Raw genomic sequence first — 10438 nt, 5'->3', positions numbered from 1 at the left:
CAGACGGTCAGGCCGCCAGTGTACAGTGCCACATCCCCACTCCACAGTCATTGGTTGCTAGGACCACGAAGGTCCCTGCCTCCTGTTTACTCTTTCACGGCTCCTGGCCAGGCCCTGAGGTGAGACGTAACGTGACGCCCCCACCCCCTGCTGCTTGTCATCTCGCCTCTTTCACTTAACCGGGCACGAGGTATGACGTGATACACGTGCCCCGCCTCCTTCAGCAAACCGGCGCGGCTCTCGAACCCTGTAGCTCACGGTATAGCTTGTTAGTTCTGCTGGCTCCCGCTCCCTGCCTGTCTCAAGGTATGTGGGGTGTTTACAAGGGCATGATGATGGGCACATTTTCTCTTAAGGGGCACACTGATGGGCACATTTAATGTAAGATTCACGCTGATTGGCACAACAAAATGTGCCCAGCAGTTAGTCTCTTAACATAAAATATGCTCATTAGTGTGAACAAAAAACAAAGGGCACTGTAATGGACATATTTTTTGTTAAGGGGTACTCTGATGGGCACATTTTGTTGTGCCCATCAAAGTGCACCTTAACATAAATGTATCCATCAAAGTGCCCCATAATATAAATGTACCCATCAGAGTGCCCCATAACATAAAATAGGGGGCATACCGATGGGCACATTTTATGTTACAGGGGCATGCTGATGGGCACATATGTTAAGGGGGCACACGTTAAGGGGGCACTCTGATGGGCACCATCTGATGTGATGGGAACACCTGATTTAAAGGGGCACTCTGATGGGGACATCTGATGTGATGGGAACACTTGATGTAAAGGGGCACTCTGATGGGGACACTTGATGTAAAGGGGCACTGTGATGGGCACACCAGATGTAAGGGGGCCTTCTGATGAAGAAACCTGATGTAAGTGGGCACTTTGACTGGAATACCTGATGTAAGGTGGCACTCTGATGGGAACACATATAGAGTATAGGAGGGTACTCTGACGGTGGCAAATGATTCATGGGGGCGCTCAATGTAATGAATTACTCTGGTAGGGGCACCTGAAGTAAGGAGGAACACAATTGGAAACATTTACAGAGAATTACCAGAGTGTGTGGAGTTAACAGTAAGAAAAGAGCGGCTTGCACCAAAAAAAATAAATAAAGTAGATGCGTACAATCTTTCATTGTACAGACTTGTGATTCGGACCTTGGTCAGAAAGTTTAGCAACCGGACCTCCTTCAATTTTAATTCACTAGCCCTGCTCTAGGAGAATAAAATGACGGGTGCTGCAATTTTTAATTTTGCACATTATTTGCACAGTAGTTTTTCAAACACAATTTTTTGGAAAAAAATACACTTTAATAAATTTTAGTGAACACAAGCATGATATAATATCCAATTTTTCTTTTTTTTTTTAAATATAAAAGATGATGTTACGCTGATCAAATAGATAACAAACATGTCACGCCTTAAAATTGTGGTACAAAGATGTCTGAGTGAAGATGACATTCTTCCCCTATCTTGCCTCACTCACATTCCCCATTTATTTTTACTTTGAGATGTCTTAAGTCGCATATTCATATTGTTTTAAAAAAACAAAAAAAAAACAACATTTTACAAGGGATATTCTAAACGACCCAAACAGACGTGTTTCTGGATGACTCTGTCCAGATATGAAATAGATTTTTTGGGCTTGCTGTCCCAGTCCCAAAAGAATTGAAAGAAATACTGTGCCCCCATTTCCACACGTCCACAAACTGACACAGCAAACGACCGCCTTAGTCCACCACGGCCACCACAGGCTTCTGCTTCTCGGACACAATTGGCACTGTGCCCGCTTTGCTGTGTTTGCGACGATTCATGTCCCTGGAAAGGAGATTACAGTTAATAAATTGTGAATAATATTTAGAAAAACTCATTTTGCTAATACAGATGCTGTATTATAAAATAAACTTTACAGCATAGATTTATGAATTATAAGGATATCATCAACATTCCGACCAGGTCTGTTCACTGTTTTCCTAAGGACAACTAAAAAAAAAAAAAAAATATATATATATTATATATATATATATATAAGGCTCAGTTCACACTGCTGCGACTTGCAGTGTGACTTTGCCAGATGACTTCCTGGCGACTTAAAGCGGAGTTAAATACTTTAAGATAAAAATACCACTTTAATAATAACATCGCCAATTACGTTAACACTATTCACAGATAACGGGACAGTACAGTATCCCTTTAAAATTGATTGCAGAGCGCGGCCATCTCCGGTGTGGGCGTCTGAAGCCGCTGTGTCCCCTCTTCCTGGTTTCTGGCTACCCAGAATGCTGATCGCAATCTTGCGCATGTGCTGTAGATAGTGATCGGCAATCAGAGGAGCGGCCGGCCATGCCCATTGCCTCTTGGGATTGATGACTCCTCTCCCAGGACGCAATGCGAAACCAGAAGGGACGTCCGGGGCCATGGCCGCAGAAGGAAGTAGGTCAAAGAATCCTATAAAATAAGGTTAAGTGACCCAAAAAAAAAAATAAAAAAAAATTGCCTAATTCATTTTTAAAAAGCATAAGACTACTCAAATCCGTTAAGTTGAAAATGTGGGTGGAACTCCGCTTTAAGTACTACTTTGAAGAACTTGAAGTAGTACAGGAACAACTTCAGTAGTGCCAATTAAGACAGCTCTCGTTGACTAATATTAGAGGATTTCACATGTCACGCGACTCGGGGGTCTCACAAGTCGGATCCCAAGTCACAGCAATGTGACCAAATGAGAGGTTTTACGGGAGTACAAGATCAGGGTTAGAGTAGTTCTGTATCTGAAACTAAATTCAACTTCCATCATCCATAAATATTCTCTGACATCAGGATTGTGCTGGATACAGGTTGGAAGGTAATGTTGCCAGCCACATAAAATTATATATCTTGTAACACATTGGGGTGGATTATCTAAAAGGTAAATATACTGTGCACTGCAAGTGCACCTGATCCAGAGCTTAGTAAATGGAGTTGCAAAGAATATTCAAATCACATAGCTTGCTCCCTGACAGACAAGTCATGAGTGATTGACTATGGGTAGCTATGATAGAGAGCACACTGGTCCAATGTCGGGAAATTGAAGTAGTGTGAAGTCTATCATAGGAGCCGATCCAGGAGGTGGGACTTCATTTGACTGCGGCCGTCGGGCAATTCAAATCCATGCTGTGTCACTAATCAGGCTGCATAAATGGGCACTGATAAGCTGCATTAAATGTTTTATGCAGAATTAAGTAACAAAAATAAATATTAACAGTATAGTTTCATGAGATAATTTATGAGGATGTGTTTAGGGGCAGGGCAGGGTAGGGGTTGGGTGGGGCAACTGGTGGCGAGTAACTCTTAAGGCCTGGCTAGTAGCTCAGGACTTGAAATTTTGAGCCCTGATAGAATTCATATTGGAAGGGTTTTACAAAACTTCAGTAGAGATTCTTTCCGTTTGAGGTTCATGCGCAAAGACTAAAATGAGCATTTTCTTTTACCTAGAGTTATTCTTCTAGCGATTTCCCGTGCCGGGCCTTTGAGATAATCTGAGAGAGGTAAAGATCTACACCTAGTGAATTTAGACATGGGTCCTAAAAAACAGAGCCTTGGATTTATCAAGATTTAACAGTTGTCCTAAAATACCAGGGGGGGTCTTATTGATGTGGCTCTCATTTTGAAAATTTCAGAAGTTCATAGGAGAAAGATTTTTTAAATGAAACAGCAGTAACAGTTCACACACATGGACACGAATGAGGGGATAAATGCCAATGCAACAAAGCACTGGCATTTACAAGGGTACGGTCATGCATAGCCATTCATTAGCCTGTACACTGCATCCATGGCTCCCCTGGGACGGGGAATTGCCAGAACCCTTCCAATATGAATTAGGCTCCGTTCACATTATAGCGTATGGATCACGGGCAGAACTGCCGCGGTTCCGCCCGGGATCGGGAGATTATTGCAAATCGCGGGACGCCTGTGCGTTGCCCGTTGATTTGCAATAGACCCCCAAACGCTGAGCGATGTTGCCGCGATTTCCGCCTGCCGAATCGCGGTAACATTGCGCAAAAAAAAATCGCGGGACGCAATACGACCAAAAAAGTACAAGAGCTTCTTTGGATCGTATTGTGTCCCGCGATTTTTTTTGCGCGATGTTACCGCGATTCGGCAGGCGGAAATCGCGGCAACATCGCTCAGCGTTTGGGGTTCTATTGCAAATCAACGGGCAACGCACAGGCGTCCCGCGATTTCCAATAATCTCCCGATCACGGGCGGAACCGCGGCGGTTCTGCCCGTGATCCATACGCTATAAAGTGAACGGAGCCTTAGACTTTTCAACCAAAACTGCCACATTTTACGCTCATTTTGAACACAAGTACAATACATAGAAACATAGAATGTGTCGGCAGATAAGAACCATTTGGCCCATCTAGTCTGCCCAATATACTTCAGGTAACAACCAAAAATGTTTACATACTTCTTGCGACGAGCTTCCCTCATGATGCGTTGCTCCTTTATTTGGCTGAATATGGATTTCGGGAGGTGTCGGTGTCTTGAAATTCTCTTGATTTGTGGGTGATGCTGGAATTTTTCCTTTAGCTTCTGGTTGTAGTTCTGAGCGGCCTTCTCACGAGGCGTCAGCTAAAAACGAAAAAACATAAAAGGCTTGCATGGACAGGTTCGATTATAGATTGTGGCAAAAAACAAAGCCTTTTTTATTTTATTTTGCTACCAAGGGGAATGCCTCTGCCGCTGTCAGCTTTGACAGTTTTCAGTCCGAACAGCTTGGGCGGGTTTGGGCTCTTGTCCAAACACACCTAAGCTCATCTCCTGAGTGTAGTGCACTGATCTCCACTGGACCCCTCTATAGTACATTCAAGGCGTCTGTGGACAACATAATTTGGGATGGAAAAGAGAGGTAAGCAAGGAATCAGTGTGTCACAACAAGTAGATTTGCTACAGCAGCTTCCCTGTGCCTCTTTGCATTAGGAAACTGCTTCTCTGCTCTCTTGACCCCCTGCACCATGTCCTCCCGACTTCTCTGTCCCTTGCTCTGCTAACCCCCTGTCCTGCTCAACCCTGTTCTCTGCTCTACGGATCCCAGTGCACTGCTCTTCTGTACACTGCCCTACATCCTACCGACCTCTGTACACTGCCCTACATACTAATGACCTCTGCACACTGCTCTAAATACAACTGACCTCTGCACACTGCCCTAAATACAAATGACTCCTGCACACTGCCCTAAATACAACTGACCCCTGCCCTAAATACAACTGACCCCTGCACACTGCCCAAAATACAACTGACCTCTGCACACTGCCCTACATACTAATGACCTCTGCACACTGCCCTACATACTAATGACCTCTGCACACTGCCCTAAATACAACTGACCCCTGCACACTGCCCAAAATACAACTGACCCCTGCACACTGCCCAAAATACAACTGACCCCTGCACACTGCCCATAATACAACTGACCTCTGCACACTTCCCTACATACTAATGACCTCTGCACACTTCCCTACATACTAATGACCTCTGCACACTGCCCTACATACTAATGACCTCTGCACACTTCCCTACATACTAATGACCTCTGCACACTGCCCTACATACTAATGACCTCTGCACACTGCCCTAAATACAACTGACCTCTGCACACTGCCCTAAATACAACTGACCTCTGCACACTGCCCTAAATACAACTGACCTCAGCACACTGCCCTACATACTAATGACCTCTGCACACTACCCTACATAATAATGACCTCTACACACTGCCCTAAATACAACTGACCTCTGCACACTGCCCTAAATACAACTGACCTCAGCACACTGCCCTACATACTAATGACCTCTGCACACTACCCTACATAATAATGACCTCTACACACTGCCCTAAATACAACTGACCTCTGCACACTGCCCTAAATACAACTGACCTCTGCACACTGTCCCAAATACAACTGACCTCTGCACACTGCCCTACATACCAATGACCTCTGCACACTGCCCTACATACTAATGACCTCTGCACACTGCCCTACATACCAATGACCTCTGCACACTGCCCTAAATACAACTGACCTCTGCACACTGCCCTACATACTAATGACCTCTGCACGCTACCCTACATACTAATGACCTCTGCACACTACCCTACATACTAATGACCTCTGCACACTACCCTACATACTAATGACCTCCGAACACTGCCCTAAATACTATTGGACTCTGTACAATGCCCTACATGCTACTGACTCCTGGACACTACCCTACATGCTACTGACTCCTGGACACTACCCTACCTACTACTGACTCTGGGACACTATCCTACCTACTACTGACTCTGGGACACTACCCTACCTACTACTGACCTATGTACACTGCCCTACATCCTGATTCCTGGACATTTCCCTACCTCTTACTGACCTCTGTACACTGTCCTACATACTACAGACCTATGAACACACAAATTGTCTATGTCTGCAACTTTCCTGCAAGAGACTGGTTTGTTTTATGTCTCCAGCATTAAGAATGCAATCAGTCTAATTTAGAAGTGAACTATGGCCTGGTAAACCGTTATGATGCGTAACAATCATCAAGATGTGGAATCCTATTATTCTCAATGGGCCCATTCACACCTAAATGATATGATGTTTATTGCCTGATGCATGAAGCTTGAACAAGTACATAAGCTTCCTTGTATATCTGTATGGGTTTGACCTCCTAGACTTTAACAGGAGCACCTGAAAAACGCATGTTTACACACGTTTACTGCTATTTTTACAAGGCAATAACTGGATTTGAAAAAGCATTTGGTGCACACAAAGTAGATTTATATTGCTTGTTGCTTTTGAGGATGTTTTTTTGCTCAGTCTCCCAGAAAATGTGAAAAACCTCTACAACCCTAACCCATTGATCAGTAGAGTTGTCCTGCCTTGAATGGCCGACCCATTACCAAAATCAAGTAATAGCCTTATTGCTGCCAGTCACTTGTGATAATAACGCAGATAAGAGAGGGTTCCATCCTGTGGTTTAGCAGAAGAGGAAGTGGCAATTTTCTTTAAAGGTCGATAAAAACTCAATAACTAAAATCTCATAGAAATGTAATTTTTAGGTTCTTTAAAAGGATAACTCCAATTTTGTGGGGGGGGGGGGGGGGGGGGGAGGAATAGCAAATAAAAAAAAGTAATAGTATAGCGTATACAATTGCAACACAAGTCATATAATACTTGAATGTTATTAAAAATGATCTTTCCTTTTCAATCTGCTGCTCTGTGATTTTCTGTAAAATGCAATGCAATATGGCTACCTGGAGGTGTTCTGTACACAGAATTTGTATAGTACGCCTCCCAGAAACATCATTTCCTGCTTGTGTGATTGGCTCACTGATTTTTTTAGAAGTCTGCACTAAGATACAAGTCAGATTTCAGGCATCCCCTGCAACAAAAATGTCATTTTTTGTGAGATACTCCCAGCATGAAATCTACATCTAAAAAGGGATGCAGACCCTGCAATTTTCTTCATTAGAGCCCTGCAGGTGCAGCAGCTGGTTGAGAATTATGAAACCATTTTAAAAAAGGTAAAAAAATATTAATGGCATATGATACAAAGTGCCATTGCAAACTAAAATGAAATTGAGTTAGGGTTTAAATCTACATCAAAAGGTACTCTGTCAGCACAAGTTTACTTTTATGCATTTATGATTACATACGTGCTGAATGAAGAAAAAAAAAAAAATTATTAAAAAAAAAACAAACAAAAACATACCTTTCTGGTTTACGGTTTGTTTAAATGACACCTCTTTGCCGGCCCCTACAGGTATCTGACCAGGCAGATGGGTCAAAAACAGTTTCCCCCACCATAGGATGTGGCTCCTCCCACCAGGATGGGGAACCTGTAGTCATGTATGTACTTGGTGGGAGAAACCACAGTACGCAGTTGGTAAGTGGGCATTCCACTCACCCGAAGCGTGAAATACACCCAGTGGCCAGCAAAGAGGCTGCGTTAGAGCAAACCGGTATACTTTAAGCTGAAAACCCCCATTAAGTGAAATAAGTACTATGACCTCCCTAAAAAAATACTTGGTAAAATTGCCAACTTTACTTAGCAGCCCCCAAACACACCGTAATCCCGGACATCTTCCTGAGCCAGCCTAGACACAGCCAACATTTTTTCCCATTGTGCAGCAAGTTGTCAACAGCCTCCGCGTGAGAGGGCTTTTATTCTAATTAAAAGCAATGATTTTCTTTAATTTTATTGAGGAAAAGCAAAGTGCTGTTGCTGATTTAGTACAACCTAAACAGTTTTGTAGATGAGACCCTGTATGTATGCATACATTACATTACATGGTGAGCAAGGAGGCTCCGATTAACTGTTTCATCACACATATCCGATCGGCGTATACTGTACTGGCAGAGGAAGGGCAATCTAATGCTGTATACAGAAAACATTTCATTATGGAAAACAGAGCCAGCCTGCCCAAGTCCTTTCTATGCAGGTAGAGCTGTAATACCAGATCATAGCCTGAAATCCCCTGTTAGAAGGTACTGGAGCTGGACTATAATTTGTTTTTTTTTCCTGTTTATAGTCCAAAACTCCATTTATGAAAACCTTGTCCACAGGGTGACAACACTGCAGTGAGTTCACTACAGAGCAACCAGCGTTGTCACCCAATTGCAGGAAGTGGAAAAAAATCTACTGGCAGGATCGACTGTAATAAAACTATGATACAGGAGGGGGGGGGGGGGCACTCAGAAAAACTAAAATGACTGCTGTGTTTATGCTAGTGACATACTGAAGCACATACAGTATATGTTTAAATGTTACCCATAGTACTGGTTTAACTAGATTTCTTTCTATTTAAGTGTTCACTGTTCACTGATGAGCAGAAGAGAGGACTGGAAAAGGGGTTAAATAGTAACTACATCTATGCAAAGGCTTGAATGGAAAAAGCAGCATTGGAAAAGGCTGTTTGACCCGATTTTCCTGCCGGTCAAATGAATATTAACAGAACATGCGACTACCAAACAAGAGCAATGCAGGTCAAAGGCAGCCTTTTAGGAGCCAGTTCACACCATAGAAATGCAGTCCAGATGCTTTTTTTGCATGCGCGTTTTTCATGCGTTCCAGTGCGTTTTTGGTGAGTTTTTAATGCAGTCCAGTGCATTTTTCCCCTTTTTTTTTTCTTCACCTTAAATAAGGACATGTGTTTCGGTGCATTTTTGATGCATGTTACAGCATTCCAGTACAGGAAAAATGCAGCATATTCTATTTTTTTCTAGAACTGGAACTGCAAGCACTGGTGTGAACTATGCCATTAAAAACCATATACCTACTTTCCATGCGTTTTTGATGCAGGAAAAAAAAAAAAAACACACACACTGGACTGCATGTGCTGTAAACTGGCCCCCCAATTGTCACGTGAACTACTTGGTAATGCCTCGTAAACATGCATCGATTATTGGCCGGGAATTTTCGGCCAACGTCCGATCGGCCGATTTTCGGCTTGTTAGTATGATGCTTTCGACAACCGACTCCGACTTTTCGGCCGAAAAAAATCTGGTGTGCAGACTATAAAATTTTTGTTGGCCGTCAACAAAACGGCCGATTGTTCGTCAGTCAGTACAGATTTCGACAGACAAAAATCTGATGAGCAAGACTGGGCATGCTCAGAGATGAAAAAACACACGGAAAGTAAACCAGCACATGACATCACTTCTGAAGTTGATTTTTGTTGGGCGAGAAAATTCATGTGCAGTCTAGGCACATTCCAACCAACACAACACAACTCTGGACAAAAGTCGGACGATCGGTCGGTCGATAATCGTTGCGTGTGTACGAGGCATAAGTGTTCGTAAACTCACTTTTTTTTTATTTTTACCTACAGGTATGCTTATAATAAAGCTTACTTGTAGGTAAAATGAAAATCTCCTAAATGTGCACCATTTACAGGTTATTCTAGTGAGCCGCAGCTGGTGGCGTCACCCGTGCATGTGCTCTGAAGGAAAGGTGTACCTGTGCCGTTCCCTCAGAGCGGTGTGCCGGTGCTAAGACTTCCGTAACGCGGGACTTTACTACCGTTTTAATTAAAGTCAATAGGATTTTGCTGTCCTGTGTCTGAAATGTGTTACAAACACCACCCATCACCATGAGTCATTACTATGCCGACTAACAGGCATGTACAGTAAAAGTCTGCTTTGTGATTTTCACCTACAGGTAAATCGAATATTCCCTAAAACGTGCGCGGATTAGGAGATAATCACTCTTTTGGCAGCCAGTGACGTCACTGGCGCATGCACTCTCAAGCAATGCCATACCCATGCCGTGCCTTCAGAGTGCTATAGCATGGCATGCACAGGAGTGATGTCATCGCGGCTCAGCCATTCAAAGATGCCGGAGCCCGTGAACCTGGAAGGAAGACCAGGTGAAGATGGAAGCCCTGC

The 10438-nt window shown here is 43.4% G+C and overlaps 1 protein-coding gene across 1 annotated transcript in view; it reads right to left on the bottom strand.

Annotated features, from left to right (window-relative positions):
- Window positions 1-1672: 1672 nt before the first annotated feature.
- DCAF13 (DDB1 and CUL4 associated factor 13) overlaps window positions 1673-10438 on the bottom strand; it is a 46136-nt gene continuing 37370 nt past the window's right edge. Inside the window, exons 10-11 of the mRNA XM_082257923.1 lie at window positions 4462-4625; window positions 1673-1832 (exon numbers count right to left, since the gene is read on the bottom strand). Of these exons, the coding sequence (XP_082114049.1) occupies window positions 1745-1832; window positions 4462-4625 (252 nt within the window). The 3' untranslated portion in view covers window positions 1673-1744. The remainder of the gene's footprint in view (window positions 1833-4461; window positions 4626-10438) is intronic.

The sequence above is a fragment of the Pelophylax lessonae genome, assembly GCF_965119305.1.
Source record: "Pelophylax lessonae genome assembly, chromosome: 5".
Classification (NCBI taxonomy): Eukaryota; Metazoa; Chordata; class Amphibia; order Anura; family Ranidae; genus Pelophylax; species Pelophylax lessonae.
This window is presented reverse-complemented; position numbering and strand designations above follow the sequence as displayed.